At 44.4% G+C, this 22,756-nt stretch overlaps 5 protein-coding genes across 5 annotated transcripts; 3 read left to right on the top strand and 2 right to left on the bottom strand.

Moving 5' to 3' along the window:
• Window positions 1-50: 50 nt before the first annotated feature.
• Window positions 51-2,442, bottom strand: BYT42DRAFT_594846 (peptidase M24, structural domain-containing protein; the record flags this gene model as incomplete). Its single annotated transcript, XM_051570802.1, has 9 exons — window positions 51-337; window positions 401-577; window positions 648-1,134; window positions 1,210-1,706; window positions 1,773-1,824; window positions 1,885-2,030; window positions 2,095-2,158; window positions 2,237-2,264; window positions 2,351-2,442. The coding sequence occupies 9 exons, from the start codon at window positions 2,440-2,442 to the stop codon at window positions 51-53; spliced, it is 1,830 nt and encodes a 609-aa protein (XP_051421153.1).
• Window positions 2,443-2,730: 288 nt separating this feature from the next.
• Window positions 2,731-4,990, bottom strand: BYT42DRAFT_616214 (uncharacterized protein; the record flags this gene model as incomplete). The annotated part of the gene is made up of 9 exons (XM_051572042.1): window positions 2,731-2,778; window positions 2,862-3,131; window positions 3,193-3,429; window positions 3,501-3,569; window positions 3,650-3,879; window positions 3,946-4,105; window positions 4,188-4,304; window positions 4,383-4,518; window positions 4,593-4,990. 9 exons carry the CDS (start codon window positions 4,988-4,990, stop codon window positions 2,731-2,733), a joined length of 1,665 nt encoding a protein of 554 aa, XP_051421152.1.
• A 71-nt stretch (window positions 4,991-5,061) lies between these two features.
• On the top strand, window positions 5,062-7,632 carry BYT42DRAFT_578959 (IPP transferase-domain-containing protein). Its single transcript, XM_051569337.1, has 11 exons — window positions 5,062-5,262; window positions 5,321-5,458; window positions 5,538-5,789; window positions 5,875-5,957; window positions 6,029-6,113; window positions 6,185-6,296; window positions 6,358-6,417; window positions 6,490-6,642; window positions 6,702-6,755; window positions 6,817-6,904; window positions 6,967-7,632. Exons 1-11 carry the CDS (start codon window positions 5,152-5,154, stop codon window positions 7,169-7,171), a joined length of 1,341 nt encoding a protein of 446 aa, XP_051421151.1. The 5' UTR covers window positions 5,062-5,151; the 3' UTR covers window positions 7,172-7,632.
• A 1,610-nt stretch (window positions 7,633-9,242) lies between these two features.
• Window positions 9,243-13,308, top strand: BYT42DRAFT_519212 (uncharacterized protein). The gene is made up of 6 exons (XM_051565257.1): window positions 9,243-9,518; window positions 9,663-10,109; window positions 10,412-10,476; window positions 10,556-11,125; window positions 11,356-12,341; window positions 12,508-13,308. Exons 2-6 carry the CDS (start codon window positions 9,691-9,693, stop codon window positions 12,886-12,888), a joined length of 2,421 nt encoding a protein of 806 aa, XP_051421150.1. The 5' UTR covers window positions 9,243-9,518; window positions 9,663-9,690; the 3' UTR covers window positions 12,889-13,308.
• Window positions 13,309-14,587: 1,279 nt separating this feature from the next.
• BYT42DRAFT_578944 (uncharacterized protein) lies at window positions 14,588-21,980 on the top strand. Its single transcript, XM_051569336.1, has 6 exons — window positions 14,588-15,691; window positions 15,814-18,067; window positions 18,178-18,607; window positions 18,684-20,212; window positions 20,404-20,446; window positions 20,533-21,980. Exons 1-6 carry the CDS (start codon window positions 14,911-14,913, stop codon window positions 21,706-21,708), a joined length of 6,213 nt encoding a protein of 2,070 aa, XP_051421149.1. The 5' UTR covers window positions 14,588-14,910; the 3' UTR covers window positions 21,709-21,980.
• Window positions 21,981-22,756: the final 776 nt, after the last annotated feature.

Here is a 22,756-nt window from a genome sequence, read left to right as displayed (position 1 = left end):
ATCATGGGGGATGATAAGAAAAAAAGTGTGTGTGGCATGCTACCACGGTTTTAGATGGGTTCTGTTTCTTTTACAAGCCAGGATAATGTGGCGGTATCGTGTCCAAGTAGCGGTTCCAACTTTTCACGACAGGCTTGATGATACCGGTTGATCCATGCTTTGTCTTGACAAGTTAGCACATTCGTGTCTAGCAATCGACGTCCCAAAGGAACCCATGTCAAGTGCTCAAATCCCAGATACGGTTGATCACCATACTGGTACTTTGTAGGCGCTTTTTGCACCGCGAGTACATTTTCTATTCGAATTCCAAACTGGCCATCTTCGTAATAACCCGGTTCTATGATGCCAAGATTTTGATAAGAAACCTTGTTGGCTTTCGTCATTGATCTCATTTGCCTACCATTGGTCACAATCATTCCTTCCTGTAAAGGAATCTCGTTGTAGCTGGCCCGGCTGCCGATTCCGTGAGGTCCTTCGTGAACATTCAAATAGGCCCCAACGCCATGGCCCGTGCCGTGTCTGAAATCCAAACCCTCTTGCCACATCGGCTGGCGAGCAATTGGATCCAGCTGATAGCCTGGATTCAAATTTGTTTAATATATTGACGCTTAACAATATCGTAATAAATGCTAAAGCATTTTCTTTACCGGTGGTGCCTTGAGGGAATACTGCCTGATCGAGAGCCATGTGCGACTGCAAGACCTTTGTGAATGCAAAAGTTTGGAACGCCGTCGGTTCGCCATCGAATAAATACGTCCGAGTGATATCCGTTGTACCATCCTTGTATTGTGCGCCCGAATCACACAAGTAGATTTGTTTGGGATCAATGACCGCCGAATCAAAAGAACCAGGTGAATAATGGATGATGGCGCCATTAGGCCCCGTGGCAGCAATGGTATCAAATGCCAACCCAACATATTCCTCCTGTTGTTTGCGCATGCTTTCCAAATGATCGGCGGCTTCAGCTTCTCGGATCACTTGGCGCTTATGAACCAAGGCATTCTCTAACCATGCAAAATGCTGGCTCACCGCCACCGCATCCCGCAAGTGGGACGCGCGCATCCCCTGCAGTTCAGCGTCGTTCTTGATAGCTTTCGCCAATGTAATCGGAGAAGGCGCGTAATCAACACGATCCTTTGTATCGGGTCAGTTTTTTCCGAGACACTATTTTGATTCAATTCCTTTGATACCATAAATCGAGATACTTACGTTGCCCAAGGCTTGTGCTACCGACAAGCTTGTCAATTTTGGATCAAGCAGAAAGCGTCCATGATAGTGTGGTAAATCATGGAAAATCTGGGAATAAGGACGAACATGTACACCTGCTGTTTGCAGGTGGGATGCGACGTCATTAGTGAGTTGCTGCTGAGGATCCAAATAGAGTACGGCTTCTTGTTGCGTAACAACGCAGTAACCGAAAAATATCGGGCAACAGTGGATATCTGATCCGCGCAGATTCAGTAACCAGGCAATTTCATCCAGGGCCGATACCACAGTGCCATCAGACGATTTTTCATTCAACTCTTTTCTCAATTGCTTAATCTTGGCTTGGTGTGATTTGCCTGCATATTTCACATCGTGCACGTGGATAGTGTGAGCTGGACGACTTGGCCGATCCGATCGAATGACATCCACCAAATTCTTCTCCACAGGTACCAGTCGGGACCCCACCGCCCCCAATTCCCGCTCTAGCGCTTGACCATTGTCTGGGGCGAACAAGTCAGTGGGCGGTTTTCTCATTGGCATGATTTATTTGATCGGTCCCAACCTACCTACAGTGATCACCGATGGATCGACGCCTATGTGGGACCCACGAGGTAGATCCTATGAAAAAAAAAAAAGTCAAAATATGAATCGATGCAAAGACGACGCATATAACCGTACCTTTACAAGGTACTCTTGCCACGTCGGAACACCAGGTAAACCTTGTTTTTTCAGTTCCCAATCGTTGCTCAATTCCTGTGAGGCTTGCAAGAAATAGCGTCCATCCGTAAATAACGCCGCATTGGTTTGTGAAATCACAGCACAGCCTTTAAAATGGCGCCATGGGTCAGTGAAGTGCATATAATCTCATTTTTTCGGTGCCCTACTTACCTGCTGATCCGGTAAACCCTGAAATCCATGCACGTCTATTGTCACACTCTGCAGTGTATTCACTCTTTTTTTTTGGCCGCAGTCAATTCTGATAAGCTCACGTGTGTCTTTGTGCGTTGATATAAAGCTGGTGGTCATCTACCTGATGGGCATCTTCTGAAGGAACTACGCTAATAAAACAACAACAACAACAGAGACTCGTCAATTTGAGCAAAACTCGGTGTCTGTCAAGTTATTCATCTTTACAAAGGCTTACAAGGCATCGAGTTGATATTCCGGTTGTGACATGACATTGCGCAATCGCGACAGACGTTCAGTGCCTAAAGTCGTAGACGCGGTTGCTAACATTCGCAATCCCCATCGATGGGACGGATGTCTAATTTTGGCGGCAAGCATGTCGATTAGATGGCGTATCGGGTGAGTGAGAGTCTGCCCCAAGCTGTCACTTGAGAGCAAAATCAGTGACGATCTTATTTCCATTCTGTATCTGAGTTTTTCTGCATTTTTTTTTCTGCCAACCCAAGGGTTCTGCAGCAAAGAACAGGAAACGTGGGATAGTATAAGGATTTATAAATATAAAGACCGATATTCAACGAGTTAGCAATGAGAAAAAGAGATAAAAACAAGATGAATAATTTAAACACTGGTATCATCCAACAACGGGATCTCTGAAAATGGATAGGACTATGAAAAAACGGAGGGTGACAAGGGTTAAAACTTTGGGAGTGAGGGCGTCTACAGTGACGAATTTTTCACAGAGAACATACGATGGAAACTTTGGCATTGTCATCGGTGGTTGGTTTGTTAGATGGATATTTTTCGTACGTCAAGGAATCTTGCCGTAGAGCGGGAATATGGCGCGATTTCGCCGACGTTGAAGAGATGGAAGAGGAAGCGGTGGAAGCGGACGAAGTGACATTGGGAACACGGTGACTGGATGCTTCTTCTGCAGATTGGGTTTCTACTTTTCGTAACATATTGGTTGTGCACACGGCCACAATGTCGTTTTGCAATTTCGCCAACTCATCGTCGTTTGGCTACAAGTAAAATTTAGTATCACTGGATCCACCGCTCTATGAGGATTTGGGTTATGCTTACAGGAATACTGATATCCAAAAATGTCAGGGTTTGGTTCATTTTGACAGAGATGGACAGGGCCAAGATGCCGGCCATGCTAATATTTACATTCGTTGATAGGTCCAGACGGGATAACGTCATGTTCTCCGGTAAGCTTTCGGCGACCGCAATGGCGGCGGCAGAATCCATCCCCGTGTCGGCCAAAATGAGATTACTCAGAAACCGATTGCAAGCCAACGCCGTTTTCAACCCTTCAGACTGTGCCACAAAAGAAAAAGGCGTAAATTTACAACACGCTCACAGTCAGCAACGCACAGCCATCAACGTACCCCTTGATGCGATCCCTTGAATAGGGGGTTCTTGGAAAGATTGAGTTCCTGTAAACTTCGATTCAACATCTGATGTGTTAAAAAGAGAAGCGATCAGATAATCAAGGTAGAAAAAGCGACAGTATCAGTGATCAAAACCATAAGCTTACCAAAGACTCGGCAAGCATAGCGCAGCCATCACTTTGAATGCGACAGTTGGACAGGTTGAGGTCGGTTAGAGAGCGAGTCTCCTTTAACGCTTCACATAATTGGGCTAGCGCATATTGCAAATTGTTGTTTGATAGATCAAGATGCTGTAAACCCTGGAAACGGTGGTGGATGGGATCCCAGCGCAATTCAAATTCATGGGGATTGACAAGCATCAGACCCAGGGACGCGGCTGCATGATGGGTGATACGATCGCTGCATAATGAGATTGAGTGCACACACGGCGCTCGATTTATACCTTCCGCCAGAACTTCCAATGCCGCCGTCGACTTGAAAGAGCAGTGATCTAGCGTAAGATGGCGAAGCGACGAAGCACTCGCAATGCCATTCGAAAGATACTGTGCTGATTTCTTTTCAATCACGTTGTATGACAAATTCAGATTTTGGATCGATTTCGACTAGAACAGAATCCGGAAAAAAAAAACCAACAAAATATGAGCGATGAGATACAATAGCTTGGCGCATACCAAGAATTATTACCTCCTTGATATAAATGGCGATGTATTTGTAGCCATTTGGTTTGAGTGCATTATGCGCCAATTGCAATTCAGACACTGTATCAGAAATCAGCAAACTATTCAATAGCAAGCGTAATGACTGGAAAAAAAAACAATAAGCCATGTGCACACTTTTTGCCATGCATCCTGTTTCAGTGTGATTTAATATTTTTTTTACCCTATCATCCAAATCACAATAGGAAAGGTTCAGCGATTCAAGGCCGAAATTGAGAGTCAATATATCGGCAATCGGCCCCACTTGACCATCCGTGAGTGGTTTGTTGGATAAATCAATTGCAGTCAATGGCGAAATCCTTTTTTTCTTATCCTCATTGAGTAATGTTGTCATCTGCACAGAAAGAGGAGAAAAAGAAGGAAAAAGGCTCACCGGTCATGTCGCATATAATCGAGGAATCGGTAGAGAATCGGTTCTTCCCGCATTCGACAAGCCCATTCGTAGAACTGGGCCAAGTTGCGGTTGTGGTCATTGGTACTCAGGTCAGGTGATGAGCATATGCATGATCGAATGGTTGGTACAAGAGGTTCATCTGAGTCGTCGTGAGGGTAAAGAGGGTATGTCGTGGTGAGTTTTCCAAGAGAAAAGGTGACTCGTTTGAGTTCCTGTCTCGGTATGAGTGGTAATGAAGTATCTTCAGCTGCATAAATTCTGTTCTGAAGTCGAGTGAACCAAGATGGCGAAGAAGTGGTCGTAACGGTAGTGCTGGGCGAGTGTGTATGAGACTGGTTCTGATGCCTCAGTATGCTTTTGATCGGATTCGTGCTCATTGTCTTACTGCTGCCTGGCACAAAAGTGAACAAGGCATGAAACCCCGCTTTTTTAGCTATTTTTTTTTCTTATTTCTGTCAGCGATTTGGGGCCTTTATTTTTTTTTTCGCTTGTGCTCATTTTCAGTGTCTTGTGACCATTCCTGCTCCATATTCGAACCATGCAAAAAATAGCCGCTGTCATAGGCACCACGGGTGTAGGAAAATCGCAACTGGGAGTGGAACTGTGTAAAGCATTAAGAGGTCAAGTCATCAATGCCGATTCAATGCAGGTACGCTTGACGGTTTTATGAGCTCATGGGCGTGTCACTGATGTCTGGATCACGTTAGGTATACAAAGGCCTGGACATTATCTCCAACAAAATGCCCGCCATTGAAAGACAAGGGGTTCCGCATCATTTGATGGATTTTCTGGATCCCGAGAAAGAATATAATGTCACTGATTTTGAACGTGATGCGGCATTATGCGTATGTTCATTCCAAAAAGAAAATGAAAAAAAAGAATAAGGAAAAGACACGATGCATTAATTTTTTTTTGGAATTGTAGATAGACAAATTAACATCCGAACAGCAGCTTCCTGTGGTGGTGGGTGGTACCAATTATTACATTCAATCATTGATCTGGCAAAATACGTTGAGCAAAAGCGAATCACCAAGACGCAGTCCTTCGCCTGAACGATATTCTGAATTCGACAACGTCCTGACCAGTGAACTATACGCCCAGCTTTGTAAAGTCGATCCTGTTATGGCCAACAAGTGGAATCCTTCCGATCGTCGAAAAATTATTCGAAGCTTGAAAGTAAAAAAAAAAAAAAAAAAAAAAAAAAAAAAAATCACCCCCTTACAAATAACGGCCGTCGGCTGACCACAGCTGTCTTGTCTAGATATTTCATGACACTGGAAAGCCTCAAGGCGAAATTATCAAGGAACAACAGGAACAATTGAAAAGGCACGGCTTACCAGCAAAGTAAGGAGAGAGACAAAACCAAAAGTGACATCTTTCTTATTATCTTATCACATTCATACAATGAATGATAGATACAAATCGTTAATTTTCTGGCTGTATGCCGATCCTGTCAAATTGAATCCTCGATTGGATGAACGAGTGGATAAAATGATCGAGGTAAAAAAAAAAAAAATCTACCAACGCCAAAACAGGGCTTGATGTTGTTACTGACATAAAGTATGGTGTAGACCGGGTTGTTTGATGAGATCCAAGAACTGCGGAAACGTGTCGTCGACGGTTCGGTCAGATTGCCGGGACAAGATTTGGAAAAATATCAACGAGGCTTATGGCAGGCCATAGGTAAGAAAACAAAGAAAAAATCCCGAAAGTGTAAAAAGACCAAGCTAATGGAGTGGGACAGGCTACAAGGAATTTGACTCGTACTTTACGGCCCTGGAGGCAAACAACAGCACATCTTCAGGTAAAAATCACATACAAAATGAAACGGCGGCATACGATGGAGACATAAGGATCTGACGGAAATGGGCACCAGATTTGGATAAAATTCGGCAAGAATGTACAGAGCGTATGAAAGCGGCGACGCGGCGTTATGCGAAGAGACAAGTGCAGTGGATCCGGAACAAGCTATTACCCACGGTGCGAAATTCCAACGGAGACGTCCAAGTATATTTATTGGATGCCACCAGTAAGCAAAATCAAGAAAGTTGCACGAAATAGGGGAAAGAGAGACTGATGATGGTTTAGATTTGGATGTGTGGGATAGCAGTGTACGCGACAAGGCAATTGAGATAGCTACAGGTAGGTATTTGCATGGCCCGGATCGTTGATAGACAAGCAATCTCATGCGTTTCCTTTCTAGCTTTCCAGTCCAATGATACCATGCCCGCTCCTGTGGAGCTTAGTGAGGTGGCTGCGTCGATGTTATCGGTCCCACCAGATGCACAAGAGTAAGCGGGTTCTGTCACCGTTGTATAATGTCATAATTATAATTGGATGTTTCTATGCTTAGTACCCATTCGCGCGTGCTGAACTGGAAGAAATACACGTGTCCTATTTGTAGAACCGAGAAGGGCGAAGAAGCCGTGCTTAATGGTGAAATGGAGTGGCAGCAACACCTGAAAAGCCGATGGCATCGTAAATCCACCAAACATCAAAAATTAGTCAAGGAGCGCTTACGGCCGTTGCAAGAAGGCTCAACACCATCCGCGTCATAAATAGATGCAATTTTGGCCGTCTCATTTGTTTGTAACTCTATCTCAAGATGGCAGTCGGAATCACAAATTCGTGTCCTGTAATTTTGAGATTTCCGGTAATTTTTGGAGTTTGTTTGGTTTTTGTCAAAAACTTCCATTATCAAGTTCTTACAGAAGGCAATTTACCTGCGGAAATACCTCGTGTAGAAATCCGCAGCATCCAATTCCTTCTTCAAGTGTAACCAGCAAAATTGTAAACATGTATAGATAAATTTTCATTTATTGATATAAGGGAAGCTACTGAACAACTTTGACTGTCTGCGGTTAAGGCACCTGAGCGTACTTCACTACCGAACACCCGGCTACCGTATGATATTCTCAACATCGGTGAACTCGGACCTTTGAAAGCACTAGCCTCATAGAAGTAACTTTGATAACCATCTTCAGGTAGTACTGTAGTGCAAGATCCGGTCAAAACTTTGATCAATCAAGTAGAAAGTGCAGTGAAATCAAATGTAATATTGCTACCTAAAGAATGCGGTCAAAGCACTCCACATTGAGCCCGTCGGAGTTTTGTCGACAGAAATTTCTGAATGGCAGCAGGTATTTTTGGTGATAGCTATTCGGTAGACCCCACGTGGATGGTCATCAACGAAACCAAGACTGTGGTATTTTGATATGGAAATGGTCAATAAACAAAATGCGATTTATTTCATCTCAGCGATCGATCTTTTGGAAAAAGCTGCATTTTTTGAGCTCGGTTCCAAACGGACCTATCAGCTGTTGGTAATAAATTGTACTAAATTAGGAATACTCTTCTCAATTGACAGTGCTGTGAGTACTGCATTGGCTAGAGGAGAAATGTTTGAGCTAATCCACGGTTGCTTTTTGGTGAAGGTCCATTTTTCTTTGAAAAGTAACACACAAGATGAAGCTTAGCGCAAAAAAAAAAAAGGCAAAACGGGCTAGAGCCGCGGATCTTGAGGATAGAGCATTTTTGGGTTCCAAAAAGATAAAAACCTAGAATCACAAGCCAGCCTTTTGCCTGTCGAATCAAAACCATGCGTGAGTGGCAGTCTGTGAATATTTAGCGTCTAAATAGAGCGACCCGAGAATAGGCCAGTTGATAGGTGGGGACAATGGACATGACGGTAGATATATACCGGTACTGAGATTTAAGTACCCTGTTCGTAAAATCTTAACTCGCACACTGGAAGGTGTATAATGAACCATCATGTTTATCAGTGCAGGTCATGGACGCATTATGTATGCTAATACGCATTGATTTCATTTGTATCTCTTGTTATCGATTGACATGTAGAAGCACAAGGCAGAAAATGGCCTGTTTATATTTCTACTTAGTGTTAGTAGCAAATGAGGCTTGAAAAATCAGAAGCCCGCTTTTGGAATCCCTTTTCCTGTTGGGGAATGTGATGCTCCGACAACAGCGCCAATGCTCCGTTCGACTCGTCATTATTGGTAGTTGTCTAATAATTAGTGTCAAACTTCTATTTGGACCATGGATAGTGGCGCACAGTTAAAAAAAAACGACTGTTTGCAGGTAGGTGTTGTTTTTGCGAGGGAATCAGCTTTTTTTTGCTATACAAGGTTACCATCAACCGGTAAACCATCGAATATGGAGCTGTTGTGAAAGCGATTCAAGTTAAAAAAGAGATGACTGGTGCTTTTGAGCGAATCAAAAGAGCATAGTGGCCGGCACGGATAGTCGGGTCGTGAAATGTAATAAAAAAAATGTGGGCCCGGCTTTTCAGGTCGCCAAAAGCATTTGTCCCACCATGGAAAACTTTTTATTTTAATTTTTTCCATCAATTTCTAAAGATCCAATATGTTTCTCTTGATGGTAAAATGCAGAAACATGGCACCAAGTAAAGCTTCCCAAAGTAGTATACGGTGAATCGAACCAGTCGAAAACCATTATAGAAGAAAATACAGGACCCTCATTGGGTAAGGGCTCGATATAGGTTAGTGGGAAAAAAAAGTCTCGGACAAACCAGGATCCGCATCATCAGTGGGGGATGGGCTATTTGGTTGAAAAAAAAGCGATTTTTCTTTTTTTGAAAAAAATCCTTTTCTTCCTTCCCCCTTTCACATTTTTATATCCACTTTTATTTTCTCACACAGAGGATATCTATCTTTTTTTTTTGCCATACAACAATTAGGCAGTTGTTGGTTTTTGCGATCCATTCACTGCGTTCGCTTATCTAGGTAGACTCACACTCACCGACAAACATCAACTCATACTAGTGAACGCTATCAACAACTAGTACGAGTTATTCCGCGGTGCGTCGTTTATTCCGTTCCCTTATTTTTCGACGTCAAATAAAAGAAGAGTCATCGAATCCAAGTGGTAAAAAAAATCAAAATAAAAAAAATGACACTGAGCTTATATTTTTTTTCCTGTTGTTTTTTAAATTTTTTTTTTACTGTTCACCATTTCTGGGCTCCTTTTCTCTGGTGGTTTTGGTTCGACTTGTATTCTTACTCGCCAAAGACTGGACGACTGTATTTTCCCTATCACGATGAGAAAATCATCCCATCGTACCAACAAGGGCAAAAGCAGCACCACGGGCCTCCGAAGGAAGCGTTCGCTGTCACCCTCAACATCGTCTGCATCTCAACAATCATCGCCCAATGTCTTTTCGGTCAATAGCTCATCCGACTCAACCCCATCGTCCTCGATATCACCTTTCCAGGCACGACCTCCGTCCAGCAAGCGAAAGAAGTCAAGCACTCTCGTGGGACCAACGCCCAATATCTCCACATCTGTTGCCGGCACATTCACCGATGATATCGGCCATCTTTCCCCTGCTGACGCATCGAGCGATGAAGAATCGCCATTACCCAATTCTGTAGACTTGGCGTTTTCTTCTTCCGATATGATGCCTTCACGACTTTCCATGCCTCGAAGTGTACCTGCCTTTTTGAACAAACTGTACAAGTGAGTCTATCTTTGCAAGCTGCTATTTTTTTTTTCTCTTTTTTTGTTCCATTTGTCGGCTGTCATTTTTTCCCCATTTTTTTTTGCGCCTCAAAAAAAAAAAAAATTGATACAGCGAAGGGGTGAAATGAAAGCTCAGCGGAATAAGAAAAATCACTGATTTTCGGTTGGTTTCTTCAACCGCACTGGGGTTCTCTTTTTCGTTTTCTTTTTCTTTTTTTGGCCTATGGGATGTTCTGATTCGCTGTGATAATTAATGTTTTTTCTTTTTTTCCTTTTTTTTACCATTTTTCTTTTAATAGTATGGTCGTGGACCCTTCAACCGATGATCTCATTCGATGGTCTCCCGATGGCGCGTCTTTTATTGGTAAACAATTTGAACCAACCGATAAGCTTTGCTGTTGGGACACTCTGCGCACGTTTCAATTGAATCTTTTCCCTCTTAGTGGAGAAGCATGAGACGTTTGCAAAAACAGTCTTGCCTCGTTTTTACAAGCACAACACCTTTGCTTCCTTTGTTCGACAACTGAACATGTACGATTTCCACAAGGTGCCTCATATTCAACAAGGCGTATTGTTGTCGGAAAATGACCACGAAGTTTGGGAATTCAGCAATCCTCACTTCCAACGCGGCAAACCGGAATTGCTCGTCTTGGTCACGCGAAAACGTAATCGTGATCGAGAAGTCGGTGATGTTAACAAAGTGAACCTTGGCATGCTTGTTAAAGATATTAGCGCGATCCGCAAGCATCAACGCAACATCAACGTCGATCTGCAAAACCTCCACCGCGATAACGAGATTCTGTGGCAAGAAACACTTGCGGCCAGAGAAAAACACCAGAAACATCAAGATGTGATTGAAAAGATTCTGCATTTTCTCACCACCGTTTTCTCCAACGAGCATGCCTCCATTGAATTAAGTAAGCAGTGTTCATTCATGTTGGGAGAAAAGAACGAGTATATTACCCTGTCGCAACGATTCAATCGAGAGACGGCTGTGGAGGAAGGGCATTCAGGTATGCCTTCTTATCTGCGTGGGAACGGTAAAACGATGATAAAAAAAAGAGGGAGTGGCCAAAAAAAAAAAAAAAAAAAAAAAAGAAAGAAAGAAAAGAAAAGAGAGACGAGTCTATATCATCCGTTATAGAAAGTCTTTTCCGACGAACAACATGATATGAAAAAAAAAAGAAATCGTTTGTCTCCATTTTCTGATTCACCAACACTTTTTTTTTCCTCTCAATTCTAGACGCGCAACGAGAATCATCAGCCAAGGTGGCGACAGGATTGATAGAGGAAGCTGCATCATTAGTGGGTATGAATCTAGCTGCATTAAAGGGTAAGACCGGTATGTATCCGACCTCGATGCCGACGAGGACAACGCCATTTTCCTCCATTTCCAGCGCACTGTACTCAATGCAGAGTCCGTTTGCTTCGCGTGCTTCGCGTCCTCCAGGTTCACGATCTCAAAGATCAGAATCTCCTATGCATCCTGTGGACTATCCGCCTGCACCACCGCAGCCGCAGCCCCAAGCCAAGCAACAACAGCAACCACCATCTCATCAGCAACCAACTCAACCACATCACTCATCGCCCTATTCTAACAATAGCCCTCATCAATCGCAAACGGCGGGAGATATTTTGAACTTCTCGCAAACTTTGGATTCCGCCACGCGATCTGCTCAGGCCATCACCCAAGATATTGATGATCTGCAGATCAACATCGAATCTTTAGCTGCCAACTTAGGTATCAATGCGAGCGAGCTTTCCGACGATCTCGACATTCAACTGGATCAGTTCACGGATGATTACCAAGATCTTATTACGAGCGCTTCTCGTCGTGATCGTATTGATCTTTTTGAACTGGCTGGAGGATCGCATGTCAAGAATATGTACGACGCTGCCGCTGCTGCCGCCGCCGCTGTTGCCGCCGCGAGCAAACAGGTGTATCAGAGTAAGCTGCTTTTAGCCCAACACTATCAACGGCTTTCGGTTATCAACGCGTCTGCTCTGACATCTACAGGCACTCCTTTCTCTGTTGATCCGCCTCAAGTCGGCGAAGGGTCGCATTACGTTCCCACATGTACCATGCAACCACCACCGGCGCCACGGCAGTCATTGCTCCCGTCCGCGACTCCCAGTCCTTCCATCGGTGGGCATTTGTCTGCTGCTCAAGAAATGGCGCATCCCATGGTGGGGCCCCACGTTCCCGGATTGATGCAACGTCAAGATATGGTAAGGTCAATTTCTTTTTTTCGTGAAAGCATGCTTTCACAGTTTACTTTTTGAAAGTTTTTGAAACTCATCATTGGTTGGCGTATGTTTTTGGTTCTTTTCTTGTATGTTTTCTTTGATTTTTCTTTTTTTTTTTTTGCATTACATCAAATTTTTCCTTGATCAGCGAATGGGGCCGGCACAACAGACAGCGCATTCGATTGCGGTTCGACGAGCTGCCACGGCGCCTGGTCGTGTTCCTTCACCGGTGCTTGAATCTAGTTTATATTCATCATTCTATCCAGTATCCAGTTCTTTATCATCATCTTCATATTCCGCTGACACTGTACCTTTACCAAAGTCCGCTCGATCTTCGGTGGATAGTAGGAGAGTCAATACGACTGGACGTGTCCCCATGATGCATCCCCCTTCGGCCAACGCGATGCCATCAGTACCATCGGTACCATCGGTTCACGATCATTATGGTGGCCTTTTCTCGTTACCAGACTCGACCTATCCGTATGTACCAATGGACAATGAACATGTGGAAAACGAACCTCATGAATAATATGGTGGTCTTTGTTTTCCATCCATACCGTTTTTTTTTCCTTGATTCTATCTTTTGTTCCTTTTTTTTTTCCTTACTCTTGTGCTATGTCGTTCTTTTTCCTTTTGAAAACCATATTCCGTTATAAAAAAAAAAACAGAGGGGGAAATGATAATAAGTATCATTTATGTCATTGTATCAATTTTTACAAAACATTGGACACGTTACAAATTATCTTTTTTTTTTCTTTCTATTGTTTCATTAGTGTTATCCTTTTGCCTCAATTTTATGCTTTATTTTTTTAACTTTTTTTTGTTTATCTGTAACCCTTTTTCCGTATGGCTTTGATTGATGTAATGTTTTGAACATGACAAAATCCTATGAAGTGTATACCGTCGAACACGTGGAAAAAGTGTGAGATACCTACACTATAACGCTTATATACTTTACTTAGTTTACTCCATGATGATTTGCAGCTGGCAAAAGTGGAAAGAAAATATTTCCCATGTTTTAGTTATGAACAAATCATCGAAAAAGAGGAGGCACGGTTGAACCAATCAAAAAGGAGTCAAGGGCTAACCAAGGCCCTATTGCAGGAACGGTTATTCTTTTTTCTTTTCTTGTTACAGCAAGATCTTTGTCGCTTATGGATTAGTCAAAGTCCATGTCAAAATTGTGAAATGCCATAAACAGTCAGGAGGGCATGACAGCATGATTTTTTTGGTTTTTTTAGGCTAGTGCCACTCTTATGAAACCGGCAACCGACGGAAAATTATCAAGCTTTCTGTGGTCGTGATTTTCCGTAGTCGTCCGAAAAGTGCAAGATAAGCCATAAGCAGTCCTGGGGTTCAGGGAGTGGGTTGACGAAATACTCTGCGTTGATTGGCTGCCCTCATCTCACGCTCTTCCGCATTTGGTATATCCATCCAACACTCGGTTCCAGAAAAAAGATCAAGGCGAAAAAACCCACGCTCCATCAAGCACTATTCCTTAATGACAAGGTGTCTGGCTTGATTTACTGTATTTTGATTAACGATTGGATGAAATCCTTTTTAGACTGTCTCATTCTCTTGTGAAAGTAGGTTATCAAGCGAAATTACGAAATCACAAGGCAAATGGACGGAGTTAAAAAATTTGGGGTGGGTAGGTGGTTGTTTTGTTTTTTTGTCATTCCGAAAGTGATAAGATAACGGATTATGCGACCATCCTTATTCTCCCTTCCCAACTGAATAAGAAACCTTACAACTGCTCCGAACTATAACTTCACCCTGCATGGTTGTATATTAGATCGAAAATACAACCGAAAGATCCAAATAGAAGAAAAAAAACCACTTAAAACTATGATCCTACCCACGATTTAAACTATGATAGGCGATCTGATCCGACCAAGGGGATTGAAGAAGAAAAAAAAAGTCATGCATCAAAAAGAAACGATAAAAGATAATAATGAGGACGAGATTGATAGACAATAAACTCAGGGTTTTTGTTACCGTACGTGATTATCAAAATGGCAGGGTAAGAATGATCCCGTCGTCATTTCATTTTGACTGATGAATGTGGGTTTTATTTTTCTTATCTTGAGTTGGGATCCGATAGATTGTCAGTCAATTTGAAAGACATGTGACCTTTTAGAATATTTAATCTTTCAAATGTCATAGTATCACTTTGAATGATGTTTCGCTATTGGTTCTTTTCCAATGCACTTAGATAAGCACGCTGGAAAATAAAAAATAAAAAAAAAATAAAAAAAACTACGATCGTCTTGTTTCTCTTTATAAAGACCATCTTGTCTCAACGGTTCTTCTGGATTTTTTCTTTTCTTCTTCTTGTTTTTCTTTTCTTTTTTTTTCGTTGTCTGTCGTTTGTTGTTTCCAAATCCTCCCCCACTTTTGGAAAGAGCAAAAAATCAAACCCCCCTCTCTCTCACTTTAGTCTTGTCACATTATTAGAAGAAAAAGAAACAGAACGAACCCATCGGTTTTTCTCATTCCAAACCAAAATATCGCGAAAAAACAAGTTTCTGTACATAATTTTATAAAAAGAATGGTCGCTGAAAACAACTCATGGGCAGGTGCCATTCCTGCTGCTCAAGGCCTGTACAACCCTGAATTTGAAAAGGATGCGTGTGGTGTCGGTTTCATGGTCCATGTCAAGGGTGTTCGCTCTCACAAGATTCTCAGCGACGCTAGTAATATTCTCTGCAACATGACGCATCGTGGTGCCAGTGGTGCTGATATTCGCGATGGTGATGGCGCTGGCGTCATGACTGGTATCCCGCATCAATTCTTTGTCAATGAAACCTCCCGAGAACTCGGTATCACTTTGCCTGCCGAAGGCCAGTACGCTGTGGGCAATCTTTTTATGAAAGGCGATGATGATTCCCTCAAAGAAAGCAAAAAGGTCTTTGAAGACCTTGCTGCTGCTCTCGATCTCAAGGTGCTCGGTTGGCGTTCGGTGCCCCGCGATTCTTCCATCATTGGTCCCGCTGCGAAATCCAAGGAGCCTGCTATTGAACAACCGTTTGTCGTTCTCGCTGATCAGTCCAAAGCCCATGATGAAGCCTACTTTGAACGTCAGCTGTACGTGCTCCGCAAACATGCCACTCATACCCTTACCATGAAAAAATGGTTCTATGTTTGCTCGCTCTCCAACAAGAACATCGTCTACAAAGGCCAGCTCACCCCCAAGCAGGTCTATCAGTATTTCCACGATCTCAACAATGTTCAGTACACTACTCACTTTGCGCTTGTCCACTCCCGTTTCTCCACCAATACTTTTCCTTCTTGGGATCGCGCTCAACCCATGCGCTGGTGTGCTCATAATGGTATGTGGGACAAAGGGAGTTCTTTGAAATTCTCCTTTTGGTTTAATACCGGAATAGCTTCCGTTGTTGGGGTGGTACAAAGGACATCGCTAACCCAGAATTTTTTCGTCCAATCAAATTAGGTGAAATCAATACACTGCGTGGCAACAAGAACTGGATGCGATCTCGCGAAGGTGTGATGCAATCCGACAAGTTTGGTGATGAACTCGAATTATTGTACCCTATCATCGAGGAAGGCGGTTCGGATTCGGCTGCGTTTGATAACGTACTTGAATTGTTGGTCATCAACGGCGTCTTGACCTTGCCTGAAGCGGTCATGATGATGATCCCTGAAGCCTGGCAGAACAATGATGCCATGAGTCCTGAAATGAAGGCCTTTTATCAATGGTCGGCGTCCTTGATGGAACCCTGGGATGGTCCTGCCCTGTTTACCTTTTCCGACGGTCGGTACTGTGGCGCCTCTCTCGATCGCAACGGTCTTCGTCCATGTCGTTACTACCTTACCTCGGAGGATATCATGATTTGTGCTTCCGAAGTGGGTACCGTTGCTATCAACCCTGAAATTATTGTTGAAAAAGGTCGCTTGAAGCCCGGTCGCATGCTCTTGGTTGACACGGTTCAAGGCAAACTCGTCGACGATAAGCAGCTGAAACTTCAAACCGCTGCCAAGCGCAACTTTTCCGAGTGGCTTAAAAACCAAAAGATTCTCCTGCAAGACATGGTGAAAAAAGCACGTGATACTCATCCTTTTGAAGCTCAGCTGGACGAGACTTCCATTCACACCGATCCACGTCTCAAGGCATTTGGCTACACCCTGGAGCAGCTGAACTTGGTCTTGGTGCCGATGGCTTCCACAGGCAAAGAAGCGCTGGGTTCCATGGGTAACGATACCGCTTTGGCTTGTTTGGCCGAACAGCCGCGTCTCATCTACGAATATTTCCGTGAACTATTTGCTCAAGTGACCAACCCGCCCATTGATCCTATCCGTGAAGAGATCGTCATGTCACTCGAATGCTACGTCGGTCCCGAAGGCAATATCTTGGAAATTGATCAAAACCAGTGTCACAAGCTCACACTTCCTTCGCCCATCCTGTCCATGGAAGAATTAGCCGTTGTCAAGAACATGTCCGAATTCTACCCCGACTGGAAGGTGGCAACCGTCGACATCACGTTCCCGAAGGCCGATGGTATCCAAGGTTACATGAATGCATTGGAGCGAATCTGCAACGAGGTCAGCCAAGCCATTGAACAAAAGTACAAGATCGTCATCCTTTCCGATCGTGCCGTGTGTGCCGATCGTGTGGCTATCTCTTCGTTGATCGCTACCGGTGGCGTCCATCATCATTTGGTTCGTAATAAGCAACGTTCCCGTATCGCCTTGATGGTCGAAACGGCGGAAGCTAGAGAAGTCCATCATTTCTGTGTCTTGCTCGGCTATGGTGCCGATGCCATCTGTCCCTATCTGACTATGGAAGCTATGGTCAAGCTTCACCGCGAACATGCCGTCCACGAAGGTTTGACTCCCGAAAAGCTGATCTATAACTACAAAAAGGCGGTCGACAATGGTATTCTCAAGGTCATGTCCAAGATGGGTATCTCAACGTTGGCGTCTTACAAGGGAGCCCAGATCTTTGAAGCTCTCGGTGTGGATGATACCGTCATTTCTCGATGCTTTGCTGGTACCGCCTCTCGTATCAAGGGTGTGACCTTTGATATTTTTGCCTTGGACGCTTTGCACATGCATGAAAACGGCTATCCTTCGCGCAACATTGTTCAACCTGTTGCTCTTCCTGAATCTGGTGAATATCACTGGCGCGATGGTGGTGAACCTCATATTGCTGAACCCAATGGTATTGCTAACCTCCAAGATGCCGTGCGTCAAAAGAACCAATCCTCCTACGATGCTTACGCTCGCAATGCCTATGAAGCAATTAAAAAATGTACACTCCGTGGTATGCTCGAATTCGATTACGAAAATGCCAAACCGATCCCCGTGGAACAGGTCGAATCTTGGGACAAGATTGTCAAGCGTTTTGTCACCGGCGCCATGTCTTATGGTTCCATTTCCATGGAAGCTCACAGTTCGCTGGCCATTGCCATGAACTCGCTTGGTGGTAAATCCAATACCGGTGAAGGCGGTGAGAAACCGGAACGATCGATTATCCGTGAAAATGGTGACAATTTGCGTTCGGCCATCAAGCAAGTGGCTTCCGGTCGATTTGGTGTGACCAGCTACTACCTGTCGGATTCCGATGAACTGCAGATCAAAATGGCTCAAGGCGCCAAACCGGGTGAAGGTGGTGAACTGGCGGGTGGTAAAGTGTCGGAAGAGATTGCCAGTACAAGAAAGACGACCCCCGGCATTGGTTTGATCAGGTAGGTTTTTTTTTTCCTCTTTTTTTTGTTTGCTCGCGGCCTACGGCAGCTAATGCCTTTATACATCTTCTTTATACGTCTTCTTTACGGGTCTCCTTTACGCGTCGCAGTCCGCCTCCGCATCATGACATATACTCTATAGAGGATTTGAAGCAGCTCATTTACGATCTCAAGTGCGCCAATCCACGTTCAAGAGTGTCGGTGAAGTTGGTGTCCGAAGTCGGAGTCGGTATCGTAGCTTCCGGTGTGGCGAAAGCCAAGGCGGATCACATTTTAATCTCCGGTCACGATGGTGGCACAGGCGCGTCGCGATGGACTGGTATCAAATACGCTGGTTTGCCCTGGGAGTTGGGTCTTGCTGAAACCCATCAAACTTTGGTTCTCAACGATTTGCGTGGTCGTGTGATTGTCCAGACCGACGGTCAAATCAAGACGGGTCGTGATATTGCCATTGCCTGTTTGCTCGGTGCCGAAGAATGGGGTTTCGCTACCACCCCCTTGATCGCTCTCGGTTGTACCATGATGCGTAAATGCCATCTTGTAAGTCGAGACTTCAAGCAAGTACCATTATTATGTTTTTCTTTGGTTCCTAACCTCCTTTTTCATTTTATTTTAGAACACTTGTCCTGTGGGTATTGCTACGCAAGATCCTGAATTGCGCAAGAAATTTGAAGGGTCGCCGGAACACGTGGTCAACTTTTTCTACTACTTGGCCGAGGAACTTCGTGGTTACATGGCCAAACTGGGCTTCCGAACTATCAACGACATGGTCGGTCATGCTGAATATCTCAAGGTCAACGATGCTTTGCGTACTTACAAGACGGCCAACTTGGATCTCTCGCCCATCTTGACTCCCGCCAGTTCGTTGCGTCCTGGTGTGGCCGGTCACTGCGTCAGCAAGCAGAAGCACAACTTGCATGTCCGTCTTGATAATTACCTCATCGATGAAGCCGAACCCGCTTTGACCAATAAGGAAAAGGTCACGATCGATGCTCAGGTCGTGAACACCGATCGTGCTTTGGGTACCACTCTTTCGTATCATGTTTCCAAACGTCATGGTGAACAAGGCTTGCCAGCCGATACCATTCATGTCAAGATGACGGGCTCCGCCGGTCAATCGTTTGGTGCGTTCTTGGCGCCCGGTATCTTTTTCGAATTGGAAGGCGACTCGAATGACTACGTCGGCAAAGGTCTTTCCGGTGGTAAGATTGCGATTTATCCACCCAAGAACTCTATCTTCAAGTCCGAGAACAACGTCATTGTGGGTAATGTGTGTCTCTATGGTGCGACGAGCGGCCACGCTTATTTCCGTGGTATTGCCGCCGAACGTTTCTGTGTTCGTAACTCGGGTGCCTATGCTGTTTGCGAAGGTGTGGGCGATCACGGCTGTGAATACATGACGGGCGGTCGTGCTGTTATTCTTGGTTCCACGGGACGCAACTTTGCCGCCGGTATGTCGGGTGGTATCGCCTATGTGCTCGATGTGAATGGCGATTTCAAACAAGTCGTGAACACGGAAATGGTGGAATTAGAGACCGTCAACGATGATGAACGTATTGCAGAATTACGTGAATTGATTGAAGACCATCGCCATTACACTGGCTCGGAAATCGCCGATCGCGTGCTCAAGAACTTTAACGAATACCTTCCCAAGTTTGTCATGGTGATGCCTACCGAGTACCGCGAATTGTTAATGAGACAACGCCATGCTTCCAACATTGCCGCCGCACCTTTGACCGAGAAGCCCGAGTGCCAAAATGAATCATCCCACAAGTCGGTTGAACCTCAGGTGGAAGATCTTGAAGACAGTATCATGGATGAAGAAACCATCTTGGCCCGCCGTGCTAAGCTTGACAAGTTGCGTGGTTTCATCAAGTACAAGAGACGCACCGACGGTTACCGTAACGCCAAAAAACGTACCCGCGATTGGGATGAAATCAATCATCGTTTGACACGATCCCAACTGCATGAACAAGCTGCCCGTTGTATGGACTGTGGTGTACCCTTCTGTCAATCCGATACCGGCTGTCCCATTGGTAACATTATCCCCAAGTGGAATGAACTCATTTTCAAGGATAACTGGAAAGAGGCTCTTGATCGTCTTTTAATGACCAACAATTTCCCTGAATTTACTGGTCGTGTGTGGTAAGCACCGAAATTTTTTTTTAGAATCTGTCGAAGTGTGATTCCATTGGCAGATTGGATCTGGGATTGAATTGTATCCAGAGGTCAATGTCGTTTGACATTTTTCATCCAAATCTCGATCAATTCTGATCCTTTTTACATGATTCTTTCGAACATATTTACTAATACTTCTCTATTTTGTGTTTCGATAGTCCGGCTCCTTGTGAAGGGGCTTGCGTCGTCGGAATCTCCGAGGTAAGCCCGGAATATTGATTTGAAGATTTTGACCGTTTTGTGGAATCGATCGATTCACCCTCTTTTTGTTTTCGTGTGTTCGTTAGCCTCCTGTAGCTATCAAGAGCATCGAGTGTGCAATTATTGATCGTGGTTTTGATGAAGGCTGGATTGTTCCCAAACCGCCTGTCCATCGTACCGGAAAAAAGGTGGCTGTTATTGGTTCTGGCCCGGCGGGTTTGGCAGCTGCCGATCAATTGAACAAGGCCGGTCATCTTGTTACTGTGTATGATCGCAATGATCGTATGGGTGGACTCTTAATGTATGGTATTCCCAACATGAAGCTCGACAAGAAGGTGGTGCAACGTCGTCTCGACTTAATGGCCGCTGAAGGCATTACCTTTGTTCCCAATGCCCACATTGGTGTGGATATTGACGCCAATGCTTTGCGGGATCAGAACGATGCAGTGATTGTCGCTACTGGTGCTACATGGCCCCGCGATCTCAAGATTCCCGGTCGCGAATCGAATGGTATCCACTTTGCTATGGAATTCCTGCAAGCCAATACCAAGAGCCTGTTGGATTCTCAACTCAAGGATGGTCACTATCTGTCGGCCAAGGACAAGCATGTAATTGTGATTGGTGGTGGTGACACTGGTAATGACTGTATCGGTACATCGGTACGTCATGGCTGCAAGTCCGTGGTGAACTTTGAATTACTTCCTCAACCACCAAACCAACGTGCCAAGGATAACCCGTGGCCCCAATTCCCTCGTGTGTTCAAGGTCGATTACGGTCATTCGGAAGTTCAAGCTCACTTTGGTAAAGATCCTCGCGAATATTGTGTCCTTTCCAAGGAATTCGTGTCGGATGCCGATGGTAACGTCAAGGGAATCCAAACCGTGCGTGTGGAATGGACGAAGGATGAGGCTGGTCGCTGGGCGATGAAGGAAGTCGAGGGTTCCGAACAATTCTTTGAAGCCGATCTTGTGCTGCTGTCCATGGGTTTCTTGGGTCCCGAAGAGGCAGTGGTGAAGCAATTGTCACTCAAGCAAGATGGTCGTACCAACATTGAAACGCCCAAGGGTAAATATGCCACCTCGGCTTCCGGTGTGTTTGCTGCTGGTGATTGTCGTCGTGGACAATCATTGATCGTTTGGGGTATTAACGAAGGTCGTCAATGCGCTCGTGAAGTCGATCAATTCTTGGTTGGCAATACTTACTTGCCGGTGGCTGGCGGTATCAAACAACGTATCATGAATCCGGTGGCCGTCCAAGCCTAGATTCCTTATTTTCTCTTTTCTCTCTCTCTCTCTTCATGTACAAACACATTTCCGTTTTCTCGTTTTTTCTTTTCCTTATATTTCAGTTATTATTTTTGATGACAACTCATGTGGGGGCATGTTGTTCGAATCGAATAGGATTGAAGCAGATTTAGGGTAGCACTATAAATATTGTCTTTCTCTCTACTGTATGTGTTTGCGTATACCGATGCAAAAACATTAGACACTCTTTGTGGATATAATAATAAATTATCAGATTTGATATCCTGAAATCACTTGGGTCCGCAACGCGAGATGTTTGAATTTTAGGCTTTTCAAAGTTTATCAAAGGAAATCACAATTTCTTCTATCATACTGAATCGAATGAGGCAGCAAGCGAACAGTTCCCCCAACTCCTTTTGTTTTTGGTATTTCAAAGCTATGGATACAAAATGTCATTGAGATCAAACAGATTTAAATCGAAAAAGCCACTAACATGAGTCCAATATTAGTTGGTAACAGATTTTATCAAATTACACCAGTACTACTATCCAATAACACATGCGGTTCTGTCCACATCATCAACATCATAAGAAGCACCCAGTATGTGTGAAAGTCCACCCGCTTAGGAGGCAACACCCTGTCTCTGACAAACCATCGTTTTCCAGGAAATTGAGTAAAAGCAGAAGTTTTCATCAAGAGGCACATTGTTCTCTTGCAGAGCTCGGAGTCCACCAAGGAGGGATGGCTTGTTGATATAGTGTACAGAAAAGTACAAAACCCAAACGTTCCTCCAAGCGTTTCTCTTCAAACTATAGTTGGCCAACAGCCGTACGCCTCGGCCTCTCTCTGGAACCACTCGATAATGAATCGGTCTCTAGCAAAAAGCCTTATTCCTTCATAGCGTGGTTGACAGTCAGCTGGAGTACCAGCCCATTTCCATGAGACAGTTCCATCTGCGCAAGGGTAACCCAACAAGAAACAACAGAAGGAGAATACCACAGTCCTCTTTGCCAGTGTTTTGACCGGGATTGTTGGGGATGTGTTAGCTGCGGAAATAAAAGGTTGT

The sequence above is a fragment of the Radiomyces spectabilis genome (assembly GCF_025331425.1).
Source record: "Radiomyces spectabilis strain NRRL 2753 chromosome Unknown BYT42scaffold_10, whole genome shotgun sequence".
Taxonomy (NCBI): domain Eukaryota; kingdom Fungi; phylum Mucoromycota; class Mucoromycetes; order Mucorales; family Radiomycetaceae; genus Radiomyces; species Radiomyces spectabilis.
The sequence above is the reverse complement of the archived record's forward strand: the minus strand, read 5'-3'. Positions and strand labels throughout refer to the sequence as shown.

What these genes read in the sequence shown, in the direction of transcription:
- BYT42DRAFT_578959 (XM_051569337.1), top strand. Translation starts at nt 5,152, where the DNA reads ATGCAAAAAATAGCCGCTGTCATAGGCACCACGGGTGTAGGAAAATCG. An exon ending in GGCAATTGAGATAGCTACAG is followed by an intron (nt 6,756 to 6,816) that starts GTAGGTATTTGC and finishes TTTCCTTTCTAG; the next exon opens with CTTTCCAGTCCAATGATACC. An exon ending in GTCCCACCAGATGCACAAGA is followed by an intron (nt 6,905 to 6,966) that starts GTAAGCGGGTTC and finishes TTCTATGCTTAG; the next exon opens with TACCCATTCGCGCGTGCTGA.
- BYT42DRAFT_519212 (XM_051565257.1), top strand. Translation starts at nt 9,691, where the DNA reads ATGAGAAAATCATCCCATCGTACCAACAAGGGCAAAAGCAGCACCACG. An exon ending in TTTTTGAACAAACTGTACAA is followed by an intron (nt 10,110 to 10,411) that starts GTGAGTCTATCT and finishes TTCTTTTAATAG; the next exon opens with TATGGTCGTGGACCCTTCAA. An exon ending in TGTGGAGGAAGGGCATTCAG is followed by an intron (nt 11,126 to 11,355) that starts GTATGCCTTCTT and finishes TCTCAATTCTAG; the next exon opens with ACGCGCAACGAGAATCATCA.
- BYT42DRAFT_578944 (XM_051569336.1), top strand. Translation starts at nt 14,911, where the DNA reads ATGGTCGCTGAAAACAACTCATGGGCAGGTGCCATTCCTGCTGCTCAA. An exon ending in TGATGCGTAAATGCCATCTT is followed by an intron (nt 18,608 to 18,683) that starts GTAAGTCGAGAC and finishes ATTTTATTTTAG; the next exon opens with AACACTTGTCCTGTGGGTAT. An exon ending in GAATTTACTGGTCGTGTGTG is followed by an intron (nt 20,213 to 20,403) that starts GTAAGCACCGAA and finishes GTGTTTCGATAG; the next exon opens with TCCGGCTCCTTGTGAAGGGG.